This window comes from Vipera ursinii, assembly GCF_947247035.1.
Source record: "Vipera ursinii genome assembly, chromosome: 1".
Classification (NCBI taxonomy): Eukaryota; Metazoa; Chordata; class Lepidosauria; order Squamata; family Viperidae; genus Vipera; species Vipera ursinii.
The window spans coordinates 316,389,119-316,414,132 of record NC_139512.1 but is presented as its reverse complement, the minus strand read 5'-3'; the positions used below and the strand labels follow the sequence as shown (position 1 = coordinate 316,414,132).

General features: G+C 38.2%; 1 protein-coding gene across 2 annotated transcripts in view; it reads right to left on the bottom strand.

The window, feature by feature from the left end:
- Positions 1–25,014, bottom strand: part of PRKCE (protein kinase C epsilon) — a 338,032-nt gene that overhangs the window by 95,620 nt on the left and 217,398 nt on the right. The window contains exons 3-7 of one of the 2 annotated variants that reach the window (XM_083361586.1): positions 11,486–11,563; positions 9,166–9,325; positions 7,940–7,974; positions 3,798–3,883; positions 2,792–2,921 (exon numbers count right to left, since the gene is read on the bottom strand). In XM_083361586.1, coding sequence (XP_083217712.1) covers positions 2,792–2,921; positions 3,798–3,883; positions 7,940–7,974; positions 9,166–9,325; positions 11,486–11,563 — 489 coding nt within the window. The remainder of the gene's footprint in view (positions 1–2,791; positions 2,922–3,797; positions 3,884–7,939; positions 7,975–9,165; positions 9,326–11,485; positions 11,564–25,014) is intronic. The other variant, XM_083361587.1, reaches the window with a different exon arrangement.

Here is a 25,014-nt window from a genome sequence, read left to right as displayed (position 1 = left end):
GGTCATAGTAATACAAGCATTTCCCACATCATCCTGCCTGTTTGCAGAAGAAGCTGCAATCAACCCTCAATCCTTATAAAATGCAGACCCAAATTAAAACAAAAAAAGAAATAATATATATGCTTCACACAAATATATTGATTTCAAATGTACAAGTAGAAGCAGCTAATAACTGGGAAGAGATTATTTAATAGCCAACCTCTTTTTTTGGGTGGGGGATTACTGTCATTGCACTTGTTCAAGTACTTTCTTGTGGAGGAAATTAAGATAACATAAGCAGATTTTGCAGAAATGAAACAAAAAGGTAAGGAAATTTGTGGGAGAAAATTTCTCTGTGCCAAATTGATGCACAGATTGCTACAAATCTGGTGGGAAAAAATAATTTGAGTATCTTTATGTCCATCTTACAATCCTATTCTTTCCTGTTTTGTTCTCATTATGACTGGAGCAATGCCACACAACGAAAGAATATGTATTAAAAAGCTGAGATTTCTATCTGCTCTTTTACCCAAAGAAAAAGGTCATTGTGCTTCCAAAACAGCATCCTTCTAGAATGCTCCTTCAATTATTCAGAAATCAAAATTCTCACATGATTGATCTCTGTTTTTCCTGAGTCTTTATGGAGAAAAAGAGACTGAAGCTTACTGTGAAACCCAACATGGCCCAATACTGCATTTTATTAAAACACTCAGGTTACTGAGGAAAAGTAGAAATATCTCCCACCCAGATTCAAAAAGGCCAGTATGAAAGATGATAGCTGTGGTTGGACATGCCTATTTCCCCTGGTCTTTGTCTTTGAAATATTTGAGATTCTTTCTGTTCTGTTTGCAGTGAGAAAGAAATAAGTAAAGGGAATATCTGAAGTAGTAAGCTTTTCCCCTCACCTGTGCTTTGGCAGATATAACAGAGTATAAATGCAAGATATATAATACCCATTATGAAAATGAAATGGTAAAATAGAGAATGCCATGACCATGAACACTAAACTTTGAAGAGTCAAAGTTTATAGCATTTCTCTGTACTCTAGCATAAATCTAATGCTGGCAGAGATGTTTGATACAGGTTTTCAAAGGAAAGTTATTTATTGCTTTTATTTTCTAATTTTCAAATGCATGCAAATATCTATACAAAAATGTATATTTTAGAAGAATGCATATAATTTACATTTTCATGCCAAGTTGGGTGGTCGGATGCATGCCTACATACTGGTGCCATAATAAAACAAAACAAGTTCATGAATCTATAGAAATATTAAATTGGTGAAAAGATCTGTGGTAAAACTATGCTGTTGAATATCTAATGTTGGCTCTCTTCCCAGCCCAACAAAAAACATTAATGTCAGCATTTAATAATCAGAGATTTTTGTTTTAGCTTTGGAATATAACCTTGGTGCTCTTGGATTTATATTTCAATGGAAAGACAAAAAATGAAAAGAAACAAATTTGGGGTATTTTGGTTTAAGTTCTGTCTTTGCCAAGCATTCATTATTTCATTTCCATCTGTCTGTTTTTCCACCTACAAAATAAGGTAGTGCCCCATTTCCTACGAATTGATGTAGTGACTATATTGCAAATTCAAACTGATATGTAAGATATGTAAGATATGTAACCAGGAATAGATGTGCCGTATGAAAGCTAGATAATGTTATTCCTAATAAAATTTAAGAGAGATCTTAAGTTTGTTTAGCAAGTATGCTTGTTCACATCAGATGTCCTCTCACCCCCCAGAGGCTCATGTGGGGATTATGCTTATTTTACATCAGTTGTAACTAGTGAAAAGAAGAGACCAAGGAGAGTAGATTAAATGCACACAACAAATACATGGTTGTGTATACAGAGTCAAGAATTATGTTAGAGAAGATAGTAACTTCTCTGACGTACTCTTTGCCTTTGCTATGTGATCCCAATTGTCCCACACTACAATTTTCCTTTCTGTATTGATCACTATCAAATAATGCCATTAACTTAGGGAGGTTTATATTTTTGCATGTCACTTTCTGAATTTGGCCAAATTGTCTGCAATGTGTTTGCAATTTATACTGCTCATATGGACAAAAATTCTCAATGAAAATGAAGAATTTTATTCTAACATGCAACAAATGGGTAGGAAAGCAATTGGGTTTTAATCAACCACACAGGTTGAGAGTCAAATCTGAAAAACATTTCAGTCTGGGCAAAACTTTCTCTGAATTCAAGGCCAGAACTATATATCAAATTATTCCATTAACTGGGTATTACATAATTTTCTGAGAACCCTGTTTTAGCTGTCACATGCAAATTAGTGCATTACTGTGCAATTATATATGGAAACTTGTCTATAATAAATGGGCCTATAGAGCTTGATCTTGCTTAAGGCTACTGACTTGAGCAGTGCAAGGACATTTAACTCTTAAGGTTTAGGTTGCAGTTTAGATCATTTACTTGTAAGAGCTTAATTACTTTAATTACACAATAGTGTTGTACCAATGAAAGGGGAAGAGTAAGTCCTCTCAATCTTCTAAGCCAGGGTTCCTCAAACCTTTAAGACTTGTGGACTTCAACTCCCAGAATTCCACAGCCAAGTCTTAAAGTGGCTAAGTTTGAAGAACTCTGCTCTAAGCTCTATTTTGTTTCAACTTAATGTCCCACAGGTGCCTTTTCAAAAGGCAACTGGACTTTGGGACAACTATGACCTGGATGACTGAGAATCTCCATAGATGTTTCAGTTTAATGTACATCAAGGTAGACATGAATGGGACTAAGCTATAACATTAATAGAAAAATCCTGCATTTAAAGAGAAAAAGTATCTTACCTTTGCATTGTAAACCTTGTCTCAGAAGACCCCAAAGCAATGAACCACAGTGGTCACAGAAGGTGGGCACTTTGTAATTGTGAATGCTAAACTTATGAGGCATGTTGACACTGAAACGCTGAGAACCCACCTGGAATATAAAAAGTGTAAAAGGACCAAAGTTAGCATGCTACTGTTTAATCCAGTATGGCTGGTTGGTGAATTATGGGGGATGAAGTCCATCCATCTTATAGTTGCCAAGGTGAAGAAAAATTGAATTAATCTCAACTACTAGAAAAATAAAGTTGCTACCCTCTCAGGTTTTTTTAAAAAGTTTCCTATTGCACTTAAAGATATACAGTATTAATAACATTGACACAGAAGCAATTTTGATCTATCACTGGGCAAGTGGTATTGTAGATATGGACAAGAAACCATTGTGATGAGGCAGTGGCTCAGATATATCACTGCAATATATGACTGCCCTATGCTTGAAGGGACAGACTGTATGATCGCTGGAGGAGTTATATGGCTCGCCAAGCCTACCATCATATAGGATCCTTCATAGCAGGATGCTGACATATTTATGAAAACCAGTAGGATGGCATGCAGCATTAGGAATTAGGAAAATAAGGTGATGGACATTTGCCACATGGGAAAGCACTAGCAATTTATTATCTTTTATTTTTGTGAAGAGGCCAGGAGAATGAGCATTTAGACATGGACTTTAGGGACAATGCAAGTGGCCAACAAACAAACACCGACTGGCTAACAGCCCACTGTGGTCAGCCATTGGCCAGAAAAGGCCACAGCTAAGTAATTTTGGCTCTCTAAGAGCTCTAGACCCATCATGTCTGTGCTCACGGCATCTTGATGTCTAGATCTGGAGTCAAAACAACCTAGATCAGGTTTGTGTGTATTTTAAATTGAGAGAGGGAAAAACTGGTGGTTTGGAAGAACCCTGACTTAAACACATTAACTCTGCACAGTTTCCTTTTATTTAGGCATTCCTTCTGTAAATATTTACCTCATCATGGGCTTCCTGCTTCTTCAAGCCAGCGCACTTTGTTATTATAAGCTCATGGCATCGCTTGTGGACTACGCAAGTACAAACTGTAAACAAGAGATTATTTTATCCATTATGAAAAAGAAAAAAAAATAAATGAGAAATTTATTCATCCCTATCCTCATTCCTCTTCAGGTATCTCCTAAAAGGCCTAAATTAGATTATGGTCTGTGTGAAAAAGGGGGCTGGACAAAAGGATAGTCTAGGAATTCTATTGGAAATGTGGCTTCCGGTGAGCAAAGAAAATTCTCAAATTGTTAAGAGTAAAGGTAGTTCATATTCTTCTGACTCTATCACATTTTAAATAGTGTCAAAATATCTGTTTGCACTTCTACAGAAGAGAAATGAAGCTTTGAGGCTCCATAAATATTCTAAATCAATGAAATCATATTGAACAATCTGAAAAAGGCAACAGACTATTCCAAACTACCATATAGGGAAATATTTCTAGAACATAATTGCCTCTTGTTCAAAATGAGCTGTTACAGAGTTACTGTCCACTGTTTTTGAGGATGTTTTATTGCTTTAGAATTGTAAGCTACTTGGAACAGACTGAGTAGATGGTGTAAAGTAATACAAAGAAAATATAAAATAAATTCATACATTAAAAACATAGAGTTGCTTTGGACATGTTCAACTTTAATGCAGCGATACTTGGACTTGCACCCTTCCATTTCACTGCCTCCCTTGGCATGAGAACAAAACATCTGAAGTGTTTATTTCTGTTTAAGGTTACTCATAATTTGCTGTGTCATCCAAGGTCAAGCAAATTGTAGTTAACCCTAATTACACCTACCTGAAACAAATCAACTTCTAATTGTGGATTTTGACTTATCACAGTAATAATAATCACTGAGGTGAAGCTAGGTAGCATCAAAAATTTTAGTTAATTAATAAAAATAAAGACTGATCAGTTTATTTGAAGGAGAAAACTGGGTAAGTTATAGAAGCTTCTACACATGAATAACCCGATTTTACCACGTGTTCTGCAGCAGTTATTAAACAAACCACACAGTTGTAAAGTGAACACAGTGGTTATTAAGAGATCAATGCGGTCCTACGGGCGGATTTTGCTGGAAACTGGCCCAAAGACCAGAAACTGACAAACACATTATAAATCATGGTGATATGACTGCAGAGTGCTACAACCAGCTGTAAAAGAGAGCTGGTTGCCATGTGCCCAAAATATAGTCATGTGACCATAGGAGGGTCTGAACTTCAGAACTGGGTCATCAGTATTGTTTGGGAAGGTTATCAGAACTTTGGTCATTAAGCAACCATTTCTTAAGTTGTTAACCAATTGTATTTGCTTGCTGTCAAACCATCATGGATCACCATATCAGTACACTAAACTTACAACTACAGATAGTTTGGCACTTGACGTATTTATTGTACTTATCTTCTGAGTCTTACTTTTTTAAGGTTTCTTGGATTCTAACCTCTTTCCTGTATAATATTTTCAATATACTATCTTTCTTTCATTTTCATTTTCTTTGTATTGGCCAATTCTTTGAATTGGCAACTGCCTGTCCATTGTCATCCTTTAGCATACGAATTTGAAGTGGGAACCTTTTCCTGAGTTTAGCGATCTTTTGGAAGACTATCCTTATGTCTATTCCCATCTTTAATGTCATGTGGTTGTACTACTGTACTGCTTCTTGTCTTTTCTAACAGCACTCTGAAACTTCTTGTTAAATTTCTTTCTGAGATTTTTGTCTTTCTTGACTTTGGCTTCTCTTGTCTTCTTGATAATATCTATGCTTTGTACTGATGTCTAGTTTTCTTTCTTCTGTTTGTTCATCTTTGGCAGTCCCTTATCATATTCATTCTTAATTACTTCTTTAATTGCATTCCAGAATAACTCTGGTTCTCTATCAATAAGTTTCAGTACTTCAAAGTGATTCCTGATATTCTTCTTGAAAATGGTATGTATATATTGAAGATCATATTGTGCAAACTAATTGGTTTTCTTCTTCTTTAGCTTAATTTGGAATTTGTTCCACAGGCAGCACCTAGTCATGTCTTTGTTGCTATAACTGAACTCTTCCATATCGTGTTGACAATGATATAGCCAATTTGATTTCTATGTATCTGGTAATGTCCATCTACAGAGGTGTCATTTCAGATGTTTGACAGCTATGTTTTCTTTGAAGATATCCTGGCAGTGACACTCTATGAAAGTGAAAGTTGGACTTTGAAGAAAATGAACAGAAAAAAATATTGACACTTTTGAAATCTGGTGTTGGAGAAGATGTCTGAAAATATCATAGCCAGCCATGAAGACAAAGAAATTAACCCAGAGTTCTCATTCGAGACACAAATGACCAGCTCAAATTATAGTATTTTGGAAATATTATGAGTTAACAATCAATTGATGACTCATGATAAAATTATGAGTCTTAGTAGAAATGAACAAGCTTGTTGTCAGAGTCTACACAAGGAAATCTTTAAAAATATTAAATAAATAAAAATATTAAAACCTAAAACAAATAACTAATCTTAATCCCAAAAGGTATATTAATATCAAATAGTATGTCCAAAAGCAGCTAACAGTTCTAGATATGCACAGATGATGTTACCTAGTTTGGGTAATGAAGTGTCTACAAGAAAACAATCAAGCTCAGAGAGCACCAAGGACCCTCAGATCTGCGTATCTTAACAATATAAGCCAGAGGTCCCCAACCTTCTGGGCACCAGGGACCAGTTCCATGGAGAGAGGTTTTTCCACAGACCAAAGGTTGCATGGTTTTGTGTGCTGCCTGCATCCCACTGATGGGGCTTTGCTTGTTTGTGTGGACTGGTTGCTGGCATGCTGGGCCTGGTACTGGTCCATGTACCAGGGGTTAGGGACCCCTGATATAAGCAATACAACTGTAACTTTCCTGTTGGTTTTCTTACAACTTTTAAATGAAGAATCCAATAACAACTATTTTTGTGTTATCAGTTTACCCTGTCTGCACTAACACCTTCTGCATATTCTACATGTTTTCTACTCACAGAGTAAGTTGGGAAGGGGTGATAGTAATGTCAGTTATATTCAACAACAGACTGTATGCTTCTGAAAGACATCTGCCCAGCCACTGTGGGCAGCTGTTAAAACAACACTACTGCACTGTATTTTAACCAGGACTCAATGTTTATAAGGGCCATCTGGGGATTTTTATTAATTGTATGTCATTTTGTGTTTATTCTCTAATTTTGCTCTGTTGTATGCTGCCCAGATGAGATCTGCATTATAAAAACTGTGAAAGAAGAAGACAAACAATCTTGCCGGGTTAAGAGGAATGTATTCAGCAAGACTCAACTTTCATCCAAAATCCATGGAAGCTCTTCCGGGAGAAGCACCAGAATATCCTTCATTGTTTTCTGTTCCCAGACATCTCAGGTGCTCCATACTCAGAACAACTTTTGGGTTTGCTGAAAAGGACTGAAAAACCAGGTTGACCATATATACTTTCTTCTTATCCATGTAGGGCAGACATGTCAAACTCGCGACGTCACGTGATGTCACGCGACGTATCGGAACTTTTCCCCATTGCCGGCAATGGGATGGGCGCGGTTTCTCCATGACGCGGGCCGGCAGTTTGACACCCCTGATGTCGGGGCTTCCAAAATTACGGGGAATTTAGAAAAAACTGCAAGAAAATTATTTCCTCTAAGTCCCTAATGTGGTTGGACGCAATGGCATGCCAGCAACTGGTCCTCACAAACAAGCAAAGCCCTATCTGTGGGATGCAGGCAGCATATAAAACCACACCCCCTCCGGTCCATGGAAAAATCTCTCTCCACGTAACCGGTCCCTAGTGCCCAAAAGGTTGGGGACCTCTGGCCTAGTGAATGATCAGATAAGAGATGGCATACCCCATAGCTGTCTAATAGGCAGAGAAAGAAACTCAGAAAGGAACTTCCCTAACTTATTTGGCTGTAAAAGAGAGGGTGAGGGATTTGTATTATCAGATTTTCCAGATTCTGTTAAGGTAGCTTTACGATAAAGTAGAATTAGCTCAACTGATCAGGTTTCCTATCTTAAGAATCCTGATACCTAATAATCAGGGTTCCTTATAGATTTCATACATATTCATAATATGTACAATTTTTCTTACCTTGACATTGGTACCCTTGTTTTCCTATTACTCCCCTGTTGTTGTTGTTGTTGTTTTTAAAAAAAGGAACAGTAGAGAACACATTAGGAATAGACCAAAGATGTAATTTCACATTGTCATTTATCATACAGTGAATGGCTAAGAATGACTCTACAGTATGGAAGACCATACTGGCTACATTTCTATTTATGCATGAATATTCTCCTTCAAATTGCACAGATGCAATTAAATAAATAAATAAAGTAATAAAAGTTAATTTGCCTTCTTTCTATGTTACATTTTATGAAATGCCACCAAGCAATTTTCTTCATATTGTCTCTGCTAACTCATATGTCTTCTAGTATTGATAAGGCTTTGCCAACCTTATCCCTAACATCTTCATTATCTGTGAAACTTCAGAATGTTTGGCAAGGACTACCTTTGTTTCAGCACTGCAGAAACCGGAAAAGCTATCACTGAACTCTCTTTGCCACATATCTATTAGAAGTGCAGATGTAACAAGAGGCCCTATAGTCCAAATTAATCTTACATTAATCTAAACATGACCTTCTGCTGTGCTTCAATTACAGTTCTAACAGCAAATTAGATCCCACTGATTATTGCTTCTATGTAAAGATATATGGATCAAGTTCAGACAAAGTGTTTCTACCTTACACTGACAGACGGTTGCTTAGCAATAAAATCAGATGGGATGAGATAATCTGAAGGAGTTCACTGAGCTACTGTTTGTGTAACCCTGCCATGTGGGAATGCCACAACAATGGCTATGAAATTCACTGTGGCTGAATATTCTTGATATATTCAATTCCTTTTCACTATTTGGAAATGAGAACATCCAAATCAAGGAAAATCTATACTAATTGCCTTACAATGCAACTCTATACATGTCTCCTCAGAAGCAAGTCCCACTATATTTAGTGAGTTGTACCCCAGTAATGTGTTCACCTGATTACAGTCTTTTTTTACTAGAGTACAAAGAATTTGATATCCACTATATATGCTTGCATAATGTATAATTATTTAAAATGTACATAACCACAAAGTTACAGGAAGCCTTTGCATATCTCAATGTATAAAATAATGACACCAATATTTCATTAATTATTACTTTCCTGAAAGGATTAATGTAAACAATTTCCAATAGCCAAAACAACAATAGTAATCATGTTACCATGAAAAAAACAAACCAGATGATATGAGAAATGTCTCCATATAATAAAATTTACCATATAAAGTCTCGGCAGTGTGAACAATAGGTTGGTTGTCTAAGATAGGTGGCCATAAACTTGTGCCCATTAACCTGATGGACCCTGCGTCGCACTGCCCCCTGGCGCTTCCTGGGGCGCATCCGTTCCCTAAATACTCTTTCTTCATTGTCTTTGGTTGCTGAAGGGAATAAAAAGAGAGAGAGAGAAAATGGAAGAGATTAACGAAATGTAATATTCCAGCACAAAACTGAAGAACAGAAATAAAAAAGCAGAATGCACAACTTCAAATCAATTCTCATATATCCATATTTCTATATGTATTCCACCATACCTCCATACTCTTTTCTGATTTAAGAATTGTAAATCCCTTTGTTTTAAAGCAAATTGTTAATATGTATGATTGTATGAATAGGCTTACATGTATGCAGCAACTTCATTAACCTAGTGTCTGAATGTGTTGAACTTCTACTCATTCCCAATGGGCATACTGATTGGAGACCAATGCATCCAGAGACCAGTAGGCTGGAAAAGGCTGGTGAAATATTTGAAATCATAAAAGATTCAGTGATGGATATATAATTTTGAATTATTTGGGGATTAATAAGTGATAGTTGGGAGGGAGAATTCTGAGATATTAAATTAAAACTACTATGTTCCATCTGTCCTACTGGAGTTTAAGAAGATTTACATGGAGATCTTCTTTCTTTTTATCCTTTCAAAAATAACCTTATGAGTATGTTAGGCTGAGAGAAAGAGAGTCATTTAACAAGTTTCCCTGGCTGAGGATAAATTTAATCCAGGGTCTCCCCCACTGATTGCTATACCACAATAGCATATTTTTAAAAGCTTGGGGCTCAGTGGATTTCATTAAGAGACCTCTCCACAATTGCTTGAAAAGGTATCGATAATAGATTTTGCTGGAGTGAGCCCTTCTGAGGATACAATGTGCTGAGGGAAGCTGTCTGCAATTACAGTATGGAAAAGCTGACAAGGCTAGATCATAACACTGTCACCTACAGCGGTGTCCAAGGTCCAGCACTCAATCCCTTCAAACCATTAATTCTCAGAAGTCTATATATTGATTGTAACAAAATAAATCACATTATCTCTTAATGAAATTGTAGGATAATAATGCAAATTAAAACAGCATGAATGTAAAGCATCGGCACCCTAGCTGCATTAGAAATATTGAAAATTAATTATTGAAGTGAGGTAACAGCTAATTCTATGAACATACCTCCTTTCAAAGGAATAATAATCAGAGTCAGTTGCTTTAGGCAAGTGGGATATAAGAGTGAACCAATTTTTCTTGTTGAGAAATTTCCATTTGTATATCAAAATACTGGGGTTTTGTATTTTGCATTTTTTGTTTTTTTTAATGGACACGCAGCACTTTCCCCCCTTATCTTCAGCTATTGCATTAATCACAGTTGCTGCGGAAGCCATGACATGTAGAGATCTCTCTCTCTCATACACATATGCATGTTTTGGCTACCAACTGTGTTTCCAGCATCAAAGCAAAGGCACACTGATGCTATGATGCTGCTTCCTGCTGTGTTACATTTATCTGGATAATCGTCTCACAGCAGCTTCAACCCAAGCTTTGCCCTTTGGGTTTGCAGGGAGGGGGGAATCATAGGAAGGACTTGCATCATCCAGACCAGTTACTCCTTTGGGAGTAAACCCAAAGGATTCAACCTGCAGGTGATGAACTTAGAGAGCTGCCTCGGGTCAGAATGAAATATATAGGATGAAGAGGGCTCAGGAAATATTTCCAGACTTGATGCTTTGAGTTTCAAAATGGCCAACATTCAATTAATCCTGAGCTAATACTACAGAAGCCTTAATGCTCTTAGGAAAACTGTGAGCTAACACAATGTGAATTGTAACACACCTAAAAGTTTTTCCAGTTACTGAGATCTGCCTCTGAGATCCTGCTTTAGTCTAAACGTGTGCGTATGACACCCTTTGGTGTTCTAAGTTTTTACTGAGGCAACCCAAGTATCTCAGAGCACCAGAGCAAGACCTCAGGTAAAAAAATAATCCTATGGAATATCTGTTATCTTGTATTTTGGTTAATTTTGTTCAGATACACAATAGTTTTAGTTTTAGATCAGATATAAAATGAAAATTTTGCATGAGTTTGATCCATGGACTTTCCAGCCAAAAGAACTGGTAGCAGCTAAGGAGGAGCATACCTGGAATAAATTAGTTTTTCTATGGATTATGATGGCTTGCAATTACAACCTAACAGTTCTGGAAGTTATTTGGTAAATAATCTGATTCAGCTCAAAATTTGACTCAACTGAATAGTGAGATGTTAGAGGTAACAACTCACAGATGATTGAAGTTCCTCTTCTTTGAGTGGGACTCCAATGTACAGAATCTGATCTGCTATCTTCTGAAGTTCCTTCCCCTGATGTTGTAAGACAAGATAAGCAACAGTTCAATGTGCAAGAAAAAAAAGGACAGTCTTGGTATTTTTTTCTCCTGCTGTGTCTCTTTAAATTACTACTGAATATTACTACTATTAGTTCTAGACAGCATGGTCAAATACAAGGTACCATATAAGCTGTAGTCTAAAATATCAAGAAAAAAACTAGTCACATCCTTTTTTTAAAAAAAAAAGTAAAAATCATTGATAAGCAGCTGGACCAATTCTACTTTCAGCATGTGAAAACACTTTACTGCAGCCCATCTTGGAGAATGTCATGGCTCATAGTGGACAGAGATTATAGAAATGCAGGGAAGCTCTGAACAGGATAGTCAATAACAGGATGCAAATCAATGATCCAACTCAGCAGAAGAAAATTGAAGTGCCCATATCTCCCTAAAATATGTTCTCTGTCTTCTTTTCTCAAAATGTAGTAGATTGCTCTATATAAGCACCAGATTTGGAATAGAAATGCTATATTTTACTTAAAACTGAAGTAAACTAAAACTAAAGAAATATAGAGCAATATATTTCTGTATGTATGCAGGCACCTGCATAGCAACAGCCACCAGGGGGCGTTGGCCTGAACGGTTTTGGCGGGAAACCTAATTTCGGCGGGAAACCTAGGGCTAACCCCATTGGCTGTCCGCCTACCTGGGTAGGTATTTAAGGAGGCCAGGTAACTCTCATTTCTCCAGTACACTACCCCCCCCCCCCAATAAAGAGCTGAACATGTAGTCCGGCTGGCGTCTCTTCCTTGCATTGGACCCACTACATTCCAATTTCCAACCTGTTTCATGGAACTCTAAAGTAGTCACTTGTGCCATAGCAAAATCGATGATCTAAATGAAATTTAATTTAATTTTTGGTATGCACTCAATGGAATTTAGGAAGGAATTTAGTAACAAGGTTTGATCCAGCTAAGAGGTGCCAAAATGCATTAGCTCAAATCTAGATAAAGCAGCAGAGCTGAAATGAAGTAATTTAGAAGTAGAAGTCAATTATCATTGGGCAAAGGACTGAAAAAGGAGTGTTGCTTGCACAGTACAGACTAAAAATGCCTAAATCTCATCCAAAGATGAACTAGTCTAAGTCTCACCCAATTTTACAATGCAGCATAGCAGCAGGCCTTGTGATGGCATTGTTCTAGGTTGCAAAACAGAAATGGATTATTTTGGAAAAGTCATGCAAGCTTCACTAATTCTGATCTTTATGTACAAGTTGACCAGGGGAAGATTGACTATCTCAAACATCTATACTATAGATGACTTAAAACATATACTATAGCCCATATATTAAAAGATGTAATATTTTAAAAAATGTTTTAGTAATCAGACAGGTCCTGCCCTTCTGTTGGCTGGGAAGTCTGAAGCTGTAATTCCTATACATTTAAAGGGGCATGTCAGGGACAGTTGTTCATGTTACTTGACTTTCAGGATTTTGGACTTGTGATCCAGTGATTCTCCAAGGATACTTGCAAAAAGAAAAGTGATGCATTTTCTTTTACCTAATGAAATGGCTTCTGATTGTTCTTGCTGCAACTATTCTTTTGTACATGACAAGATTTTCTGAAGTTTCTACAATATAATTGTAAGGCTACAATCTAGACACAATTAATACAATTACCATGGTTAAAAAAATAACTTTCGGAGCAAGAAAGAGGTCTAATTTATTGGAACTTAGGGGTAAAAAAAATCAAGCTTCTCCATTTAAACTAACTCTTCTTGACATATACTCTGCTTGGGCCACAGCTCACTGAAGAAGTAAGCAACCTTTTAAATTGAGCACTGTGCTGTATTTAAAGCTCACAAAATGGCTGCCCTGGAGGACTTGCCTACAGTATTCTCTAAATGGCTGTAGCTATCAGTATGTTCAGTCACAAAATGTCCATTTACTAGAGTGTGAGCTACTCCCTCAGCTGATATTTTCTAAATCTTCTGGTGGGGTCAAACATATTCTTACACATAACTAAATATGATGCTAGAAGCTAGTGTTCTGCTTTGTAGCATGGAAGTTTATTTAATTTGTTGTTTGTTATTAATGTATATATATATGTATATATATGTATATATATGTATATATATATATATATATATATATATATATATATATATATATATATATATATATATATATATATATATATATGTATTTGTCAAGGCTTTTTGAATTGACCTTGCTAATTAACTCTTTCATTCCTGTTTTGGCCCGGCTCAGGGCTTATCCACAGGAACTAGTCAACTTATGACAGCTCATTATTTGTGCAAATTATTCAAATTGCTAATAAAGAATTTGGGAGGCTAAGATGATCATTTCGAACTCTTTTATGTTCTCATCAGTTAGTCATACCCTTTATCTGAGATTCGAACCCGGGCTGATTATATATCAGGCAGTGTTTTAACCTCCTGAGCCACAGGTTCTGTCTCTCTTATATTAGCTGGAAGGCAAGGCAAATGTATGTTTAAGTATTTGTCAAGGCTTTTTTTTTGAATGGACCTTGCTAATTAACTCTTTCATTCCTGTTTTGGCCCGGCTCAGGGCTTATCCACAGTAACTAGTCAACTTATTACAGCTCATTATTTGCGCAAATTATTCAAATTGCTAATAAAGAATTTGGGAGGCTAAGATGATCATTTCGAACTCTTTATGTTCTCATCAGTTAGTCATACCCTTTATCTGAGATTCGAACCCGGGCTGATTATATATCAGGCAGTGTTTTAACCTCCTGAGCCACGGGTTCCTTCTCTCTTATATTAGCTGGAAGGCAAGGCAAATGTATGTTTAAGTATTTGTCAAGGCTTTTTTTTTGAATATATACTGTATGTCAGATAGGACAGAAAGTCTGAGCTAGCTGGAGGACAATTGGGTGTCCGTGGGTGCCGTGTTGCTTATCTGTAGATTTACTGTAGATTTAGCATGATGTCTATGCAAAGCCCACCCACCTGAGTGGTATTGTATATTATGTACCTATACCCTGTGAAGATTCCAAACACACATGCTGATATCATATGGGCATAGAAAACTGTTCATTCATTTTCATTTAACATATTTATTTCTCAAGATTCTGCCCAAATTATAAGGCATGTGCCTGAAATAAATTCTGTGGGTTTGCATGACATTTCCCTTTTCTCAGCTGCTGCAGAAGGCCTGAGAGAAAGGCAAAGGATGGAAAGCCATCTGGGCTATAGAAAGGTTGGTTACTGCTGCTGACTGAAAATGTTGTTTTATTGTTGTTGTTTAAAAAAATCAGCTTGTTTATATAGCTTGTGCATATAGCTTAATTAATTAACTCCTAATTTTATCAAGTCATAATTTGTCTACAAATTAGACTAGGATCACCCCTCTGCAGGCAAAGGACTAACTGATTAAACCAGACAGTAATTTACTAAGACTTGGCATTCAAAAAGAGGAAGGAGAAGTTGCAGAGAAACAGAAAAGGATAAGGATAAGGCTCAAGCATTGCAGGTCTATGTTAAAGCTGGGGACTAGGTTCTCCCAAATCCATTGGGGCTCCCAAGTCTGTTGGTCAATATAGCAGAAATCTGGAACAACCAGAATGATGTCTGTACATATTCTTTTGTACATGGAGCATGCATGTAAATCAAGTGTGCACAACTTTTTCTGGGTTGGCATGAGGGCTGCATTCCAAGCAAGTTGATAGGGCCAGGATAAAACCAAAAATAGTTTTAATTCATATTTAAATGAACTTGAACAAGTTAAATACCATCAATGCAACCATTTACAGTTAATAATTCTCCCTTCCTTTACAATTTGAGGGCAACTTTTGGAGAGGTCCTTAGAGCAGCAGCAAAGCTTTTGAGGGCCATTGGCAGTTCTAGCTGTTGGGTTTTTGTTTTGTTTTTTTGCTTTTTAAACATACAGTAAGAATACTTTTTGGTCACAGTTAAGCACTGTGAAGTTTCATTAATTCCAACAAAATCTTTCCTGTTCAAAGTAAGGAAACTGTTATGTTTTGCCCAGAATGTGATTGATGTTTATTATTAGCTGGATTATGTCCCAAGTCACATTATTACACTGTTACTAATACCACAAAAAAAAGTTTGACAACTTGTGCTTCAATTTATGCTCCTGTGAATAAAGTGGCTGGATTTAAGGCACTTTGTGTGATTGATGTGTCAAACAAAAGGGAATCCAATTCAAGAGACACAAGGCATTTTAGTCTCTCTAATGTTTTTAACTATACGTCAACCCCCATAAAAGTTTGAACAATATTCATGATAAAACTATAAATACTATGGACAAATGTGCTTATTAATTGGAAGCCAGCAAAGATGTGTGTGTGTGTGTGTGTGTGTGTGTGTGTGTGTATTTGTACAGTATACATGTTTTAAAGTAAAGCAGGATTACAGGAATAGCTGATGAATAATCATGGAGAAAAATAATTGAAATGGGAGTAGCAGACATTTCAGAAGGAACAGAAAATGGTACCATATGCAGACTTGACTAAAGTGTAATGAACATTTCCCAGAAAATTGCCATTTAATTTGGCTTTAAAATGCAAAGCCTACAGTTGGAAGGTATCACACAGGCATAAAATGATGAAAACCAACAAAAATCCAACCTCTCTACCTTATTCCTAGCTCCATACCAGAAAAAATGTTGCTAAAAAGATGCTCCTTTTCTATAATTATACAAATATATGAACCTTGCAGTTATATGATTATTTATAGCAAATATTCATGCTGGAGTGGGACTATACAATTGTTACTTCAAACCCACACAAGTGAATCATTTCCCTCCAGGCCAACAATTTAAATAATTCCTTCACACCACTGGGGGTCGCTCTAGTCTGGAATTTAAAGCAGCATCATCACATGTTTTTCTTTTCCATTATTAGGTTTTGAAGCCTTAAAAGCCAATTTCACAGTAGCAGACACCAAGAATGGACTTTCACACAAAATATGTGAAAAAAATCTGTTGAAGACTCAGTCATGTGTAGGAGAAAGTCTAATTCTAAGATTTGGTCAAAAATATCTATCTACAAAATAGATACTATACTGATTTGTGAATTCATAAAGTGTGTGTGAGAGAGTGTGAGTGAGCGAAAGAGAGAGTCAGAGACAGAGATTTTGTTATAATAAATTGTCACTCAGTTTCTGAGTGCAACCAGTATCAACAGAGAGACTTTAACAGCTAAGAACACAAAAAGACCCTTTTTCGTTTATAAAATGTTGGAGAGACTTAAACTGCAATATTAGCATTTTCATTTTCTATCAGTACATGCTTTCCTGGGCATCTGCTAAAATCAAAAAACAAACAAAAAACAAAAAAGACAGAAATACAGATGGAGACTATTGTTTGTACTGTAAATTTGCTGATGCAGGTAAGCACTAAGATCAAATGTGAACAAAATATGGCTCAAGGATTTTCCAAAACTCTTTGCTACTGTCCCAAATGTACTTTTCAAAACACATCTGGAGTTCGTTTTTCCTTGAAGACATTTCTCTTCTTATCCAAGATGCTTCTTCAGTTCTGACTGAATGGTGGGGAATGAAAGAACTTAAATCCTTCCATTCCCCACCATTCAGTCAGAACTGAAAAAGCTTCTTGGATGAAAAGTGAAACATTTTCAAGGGAAAAAAACACCAAGACAGTCCAATTACCTTTTTAGAAAAGCATCTTTGGGACAACCATGACGTAAATGATTGAGAATTTCCATAGAAACTTCATTTACATTTCCCAAGATACCTTCTAGAATGACATTATTTTGGAGATGTTACAGAAAATGAAACAGCAACTTTCATATCTCACAAAGGAGAGTGATGTTATTGATAATTTTTTCCAATTATCACTATTTGGTAAGTAAATTAGTAGGTGGAATGTGTCTGTGTGTCTGTTGTATAAGTATAGTATTGGGGGGGGTAAATGATGGCCTTTTTATTACTTACGGACTTCAACCATGTTGGCTTAGGAATTCTGGGAATTGAAATCCACAAGTCATAAAAGAGCTATTGTTCCCCATCTCTATATAGGAGAAGGCCCAGTGGCGTAGCGTGGGTTGTCAGCACCCGGGGCAAGGCAAGTAATTTACGCCCCCTAACCCGTGGATTTTAGCATTCGAGTCTGCCGCAGGGAGCCCCGCATCCTGGGCGTCCGCCGCACCCCCCACCCACGCCTCCCCCGGGAAAAGGGGGAAGGTCCGGCATCCCCTCCCTCACGTGCGGGACCCGAGGCTGTGCCAGGAGGCGGGCGGCGCAGCGGAGGATATACAGAACATTCAAATAGAAGGAAAATATGTGCATCAATAAGACAAAACCAGATTTACATATATTATTCCCCTCCACTTGAATATTCATAAATATATTGGAGCAATATTACTTTCCTTCCCTTACGAAGTAGGCCCAAAATTTATGAAGTTCTACTTCTATTTACAACCAATTTGACCTTAATCTACTTGGTAGATAGAGAGGCAAAGTAGTTAACAGGTGAACCAACAGCAAAGTTAAAATGTCAAAGCACTTTGTTAATAATCTATATTCTATTTTACTTCTATAAAGCCTCAAACAGCTTCTTATTTACAGTAAGTTACACAGTGCCTGCTCATTTCTGTATCTGTCAACTGCCCCACTCTGATAGTCAACAAGAGAAACTCCTGGGTTTATTTTTTCCTCCAAGAGAATACGGTACTGAAAAGCCATGTGGGTACAGAAGTGGGAAATCCAGTTCTAACATTTTGCTTGTAAAAGTCATAAAACAAATTCCTCCTTTCTTCCCTGGATCTCCCACTGTCCTTTCAACATCAATCAGTTGCATTTGAGTTGTTTTGAGAACGATCTCAGAGAAGTGGAGGCAATTAGAGCTCCCAGACCTGTCACTTGACCTAAAATTATTTTATTTCCTCCGAACATGGGAACGGGGGTGCCCAACCTTCTGGGAAACACCAGGATCTCCCAGGCGGGGAGCCGGGCTGCGCCAAGAGGTGGGGCTGCGGGGCAGGAGGGGGTCTTGGGGGAAGGATCTGAAGGGGATCGGAGAGCCGTTCGTGGAAGCCGCAACCCAGGAGGAGGAGAAGCGAAGGCGCAGCGCTTCCCACGGAGCAGAAAAACTCGCGAGGAAAGGCGGAGACTCGGAAGGGGAGGGGGCGCAACTGGGGGAAACCCACCTGGCTCTCCCAGGAATCCCTCCTCCCCTTCCCGCCCCTCCTATTCCCTCCCCCTCTCGCGGCGTCCTTGCCCACCTGGCACCCCTCCCCCGCCACAGGAATCCCTCCTCCCCTTCCCCCCCGGGGATTCCCCCCTCCTGATTGCCCTCCCCCTCTCGGAGCCTCCTTGCCCACCTGGCGCCCCTCCCCCGCCAGGGGAACCTCCGCAGCCCTGGCGTAAGAGGCGTCGAGAGACCAGGAAGGGGAGATGGAGGGGCAGGAAGCTGGATTCCCAGCCCCCCTTTCTCCTCTCTAGGCGCAAAAACTCTGTGCTTAACTCCTCCGCTGAAGCGCTGCGGGGAGGGGGCGACTGGGGCGCCGCCGAGCAATGCTAAAGTGCTCCAAGTGGGAACAGCAAAGGACCGTCACCCTTCATGCAAAGCCCCAAGACCAAAAACTAGGATCCAGATTGAAAAGGAAAGTTGTGTGTGCCAATCTGCACCTCTAAATGCAAATTAGGAATTCGTCGCCGAGCGCGCCCCCCCAGATGTTGCGCCCGGTGCGGCCGGCCCCCCCTGCACCCCCCACGCTACGCCACTGAGAAGGCCTATAACAGCGGTAGGTAATCTCAGCTCTTTTATGACTCATGGACTTCAACTCCCAGAATTCCTGGGTATAGGATAAGGCCTTAATATACCTGGTCTAACACTCCCTAAAAACCTTGAACTGACACTGACTGTGTGGCTTGGATCTGAATTATTTTCTTACACTGAATCCTTCCCTAAGGATTCATTTTATTCTTTCTTATTTTGTCTATTTTGTACTGGTATGTGAGGAAGATTTCCATTATTGCTCAGAGATAGCTGGGAGAGGTATTTATTTAAAATTTATCTCTCAGGTTTTTTAGTCTGTAACTTTTATTTTTTTCAAAAACAGCTTACATAAGATCAAAATGCAGAAAAACATCAATGGAAAACAACCAAAGCCGAGCTAGCAGTCAAAATCAACAGAATAAAAATAATCTTTGGCAGGTCTGAGTAACAACTGTATGCCCTGAAAGTTTATTTGCATTAAAAAAAGTTATGTAAAAATCATTATCAAGCTAACCTGATAAGACCTTCTTCAGATGGGGAACTCCTCTTAAATGTTCTGCCCTTCACTGGAAAGATATGTGAATTCAAATGAAAAATAAAAACGTCTTTGTCTTTTTGTTCTTTTGAAAACCTTGGTGACCCTATGGCACAGGTCTGCAATCCGCGGCTCCGGAGCCGCATGCGGCTCCCAGTCCTCTGCCATGTGCAGTCCCAAAAAAAAGTGGGACTAAAAAAGTTCAGCCAATCAATTCAAATATGCAGGGTAGGTGCATATCTCGCCTTGGCTCCACTCTTCAGTCAAACCCTGTTCTGCGCATGCGCACATGTACATGCATGTGCACACATTTTTTGCGGCTCCCAGTTTTTCCTTTTGTGAGGGAACCGGTTCCGAGTGGCTCTTTCACTGTTTCAGGTTGCTGACCCCTGCCCTATGGTCACCATACCTTGGTGAAGTTTTGGCTACAAGTAGGAATGCTTGTAGCCTGCATTCTGGAAACAGAATAACTCAACAATTATAGAACAGAACAGAATAACAGAATTGGAAGGGAACTTGGAAGTCTTCTAGTCCAATCCCTTACTCAAGCAGGAAACCCTATACCACGGGTAGGCAACCTTGGCTCTTTTATGACTCGTGGACTTCAACTTCCAGAATTCCTGAGTTGAAGTCCACGAGTCATAAAAGAGCCAAAGTTGCCTGCCTCTGCCCTATACCATTTCAGACAAATGATTATCCAATCTCTTCTTAAAAATCTCCAATGATGCACCCTCAATTTCTGGAGGCAAATTGTTCCACTGATTAATTGTTCTAACTGTCAGGAATTTTTTTCCTAGTTCTAGGTTGATTCTCTCCTTGACCAGTTTCCATCCATTGACTCCAGACTGTGCTGCCCTTAAAAAAAATCTTTGTAACTAACCAGATCCAAAACAAATCTAAAAATTAAAATATCTGCTGAAATAAACAACTGTGTGATTAAAAAAAATAACTCTACAATTAGATTTCCATCCATCCTGTCACTGACTACTCCAACTACTACACTGTGGAAAAAGAATTAGATTCATTTACTTGTCAGTGTGTCTATATGAGTCTAACTCTTACATTTCACAACTCCCACCTGAAATCTTACAAAATAATATTTCTTTTTAGGAGGAATTAAATGCTTTTATGGCATGTCAACTACCAATTCTGCTTTATTTTGTACATTGCTTGGCTCTCCAAAGCACTGCAGCTGTTATCGGGGGCGTCATGGCTGTCTCTATGTTTGGTAACTGCATCATTGGCAGATTTCATTTAACTACCGTCATTCTTTCCCACGTAACCTGACGTCAGAATAGTATCTGCTGTGAGAAAACACAATCCCAGCCACAGAATTTGGGGAGTCTGCTTAGCCTGATGGCCCTCCCTAATATTCTCTTCCATTTAATCCTATGCTGTTAAGCCAAGCAGTTGAAGGTACGATAGCTCAGGAATGAGAAGATAGCAGATAGCCTCTCCCTTGAGTAGGTCTTCTCCTTGTTCACTGTTGTGAAGCCCACTAGTAAGCACGAGGGGTGATGTGCCACGAAACAGAAGGGTCATTTTGGAACTAAATGCCAACTGAAAACAAACAAGGTAAAAGCTAGATGAGTTCTCTTGTAGTATATACTTCCTGGAAAGCTGCTATGTGTTTATAAGATTTATATCTGGTCTTGTTTTAAGAAACAGCTAGTACTGCCTGTCTGTATGTTATGCTTAGCCTCAGATGTGTAAGAGGAAAGCTTTGTTATACCTGGATCCATCTAACAATAATAATAATTTATGAAATTCATATGCCACCCAACTCCCAGTAGCTCTCCTAGTCCATATTTAATTTCCAAGTAACAGGGAAAAGATTAACCAACTCTTGTACTTTTCTTCCACTCATAGATCTACAAGTGGATGTTCATAGCTTTAATTTGGATTCAAAACTAGATGAGTATAAGACATTAAGCTATATTGAGCAATATGAAGTTATAGAATAATCCTCTGCTTCTACTTTTCTTCATTTTAATTATGTCTGATTCTCAGAGACTGCCTGGGCAAGTCCCTGGAGTTTTCTTTTTTCAGAAGTGGTTTGCCATTCCTCCTTTCCAAAGCTGAGAGAAAACAACCAGCCCAAGCATACCTTGGCTTTGTGCCCAAGGCAGAACTAGAATTCATAGTCTCCTGTTCGTAGCCTGATCTCAACCACTATATCAAACTGGTTCTTTATGTTTTTTCTAGATGTAGGATATTTTTTCCCGCTTCATTTTCAGAGATCTGTTCTATGCAAATGGCAACAAATATCCAACAATTTTCAAGAAGGCGAATGCTGGGATGTTTTTATAGTTTTAAATTTATGACAAGATGATAGGTTTTCTCTCTCTTTTAGCAGAAGCAGTAAAAATTATTGCTATCAGCTTCAAGAAATAAAGTTTATCCTACTCCATCCTGATCATTAAAAATTATATTGGATATTAGGAAGAATTTTCTGACAATAAATGCTTCCAACCAGTGAAATAGATTACCTCATGGAGTGATATGTTTCCTATCACTGGAGGTCTTCAAGCAAAGGCCAAATAGCCATCTGCCTAAAATGTTTTAACAGATCCTGCATGAAGCAGAGGGTTGAATTTTGGGACCAATATCAGATCCTCATTCCTGTGAGACTATGAAAAAAAGTCTTAATATTCATTAGAGCTAAAACCTATTGGCCCTGAAGTAGATTTCTCAGCAGTGGATCTTAAAACACTTGTAAAAGCATATAGGACTGGCCCAAATAGGTTTGTTCCAACATTTCAATAGACAGTGCCCAAACAATTTCATCCCAAAGAATGAAAAAGCCAGGAAACAAAACAGATGTTTTAGGACAGATGCAGGAGATGGTTTGGCAGAGCACAACATGAGACCTAACAGCTTTTCAACAAGAGCAATATATTCTGGTATTTCTTCCCCTCCTATGCCATCCCTTCCTTGCTTTGAAAAAGATACCCTGTCTATATATTGGTAACTAGACAAATCATACCTCAACAGCAAACAATGATTTAACCAAGCAAGTTCCAAATCAAATGAAGATTCAGTGTTTCTTAAGTATGAAACTGCAGGTGTGCTGCAGCTGCTAAAAAAGCCAATGCAGTCCTAGGCTGCATTAACAAAGGAATAGTATAAAGATCACACGAAGTGTTAGCATCACTATATACTGCCTTGGTGAGACCACTCTTGGAATACTGCATCTAGTTCTAGTCACCCGGACACAAAAAAGATGTTGAAATTCTAGAAAGAGTGCAAAAAAAAGCAACAAAAATGATTAGTGGGCTGGAGGCTAAATGATGGCCGGTTGCAGGAACTGGCTATGTCTAGCCTAACAAAGAGGTGACATGGTAGCTCTTTTTCAATATTTGAACCTGTTCTTCAAAACACCTGATGACAGGGCAAAGACATAAAGGATGGGAGATTATTAAAAAGAGAGCCAACCTAAAATTAAGGAGATGTTTTCTGTCAGTGAAAACAACTAATCACGGAATGGCTTGCCTCCAGAACTTATGTGTGCTCCAATTTTTAAGAATTTTTTAAGATGAGATTAGACAGCCATTTGCCAGAATGGTATAGGGTCTCCTGTTTGGACAGGGGGTTGGACTAGAAGACCTCCGAGGTCCCTTCCAATTCTGTTATTCTGTTAAGTAGGCTTAAAGTATATGGATGGGCACCTCTCAACCCCCAGGGAAGACAAGAATGGAACACAAGTGCTTGCTGGCTTCCTCCTCCAACTCTTTTATTTTTATGTTTTAAATGGAGCCATCTCTACTTGCATGTTAGAGAGAGAGAGAAAATTCCCTTTCAGATAAACATATATGTGCCTCACAAAATACTACATTTCTCCTTATCATGTCTCCTATGTAACGGTATGGCAATGGAAATAACTGAAAGAAGGTTAATGGAAAGTGGGATAATTTAAAGTGAGATACTTAAGTTCATGTTGTCTGTAACTGTAACTTCCCCAGTAAACTCCCTGAAACATTAGGAATTGATGTACTTGCTCAGAGTCTAAGATTATGTTTCCCCTCCTTTTCTCGCTGAAACACATACATTCACATGCATGCACAAACTTTGCATAATGGCTGCTATAAATTTTGGAAACTGAATGGTCAAAAATCCACTGGAGGCAAGTTACCCCAGATAGCCATAATCAAAGTGGTTTTAGAAATAACACAATTTATTTATTTTATTGATTGGATTTACATCCCATCCTTATCTAATCTTGGGAGAGAAGCAACTGCTCACTATAAAATCAACAACAGTGCCCTTCAGATCCATGTGATGGAAGTACATTGTTAATAACTTTCTAATTCTTGTATTCAGCACTGAGCCAGATTATGTTAGAATGTAAGAAGACTCCCAAAGCCTCCCTAGCCCAGCAAACAGATGATTCTGGGAAGCCCATGGGCAAAACATAAAAGCAAATACACTTTTCCATTAGTGCATGCTAATGTATGCTTGCTCTGATACTGGAGGTAATATCTATCCCCAATGACTACTAGACTGCCTTGCCTGAATGTCCTTGAATTTAAAATGATTTTCCTGCTCTCTTATCTAAAAAGGGTACCAGTTACCACTTCACAGCTCTATTCCCAAAGATGTGGGAGCCGCAATGATCCATAAACATTAGTGTAGTCAATTGGAATATTTTTTTGCTCCCTTTGTGCCATCAGAGAGGATGAGATTAAAATCTAAAGAGCAGAACTCAGGAACCATAAATCTTTGCAGCAGGAGTTTGATTTAACTGCTACTTGTGTCTAAAAGAAGGTGGGGGGAACAGCATAAACTTTTGGTGAACTGCAAACATGTGCCATTCACCAGTGTTTGGTTTTTTCGTTTTTGAAGGGTTCGAGCCCTGCGGAGAAAAAAACAATATAAATACGTTTTCTGTCTTTTTAATGGATCATCTTTTACAGAAAACCTGAACCACATGAGAGAAACAAAGGCCAAATATTATTCTTTAATTCTAACCATTAGTTTGAAGACATGACAGAGCCTATTAAATATGGGCCTCTGGAGGCAAAAGAATGTTCTGTGGCTGACTTGGACTAGGACAGCACCACGGTTTATAACCTGACTGCATTTCTGATGTTTACATAGCCACTGAAACAAAAAAAGCACCCCACAACTTGCAAACTAGCACAAAAAAATCTGTACATACAGCACCTTAAAAAAAACAGAAATAAAACATACATATACCGAGGAG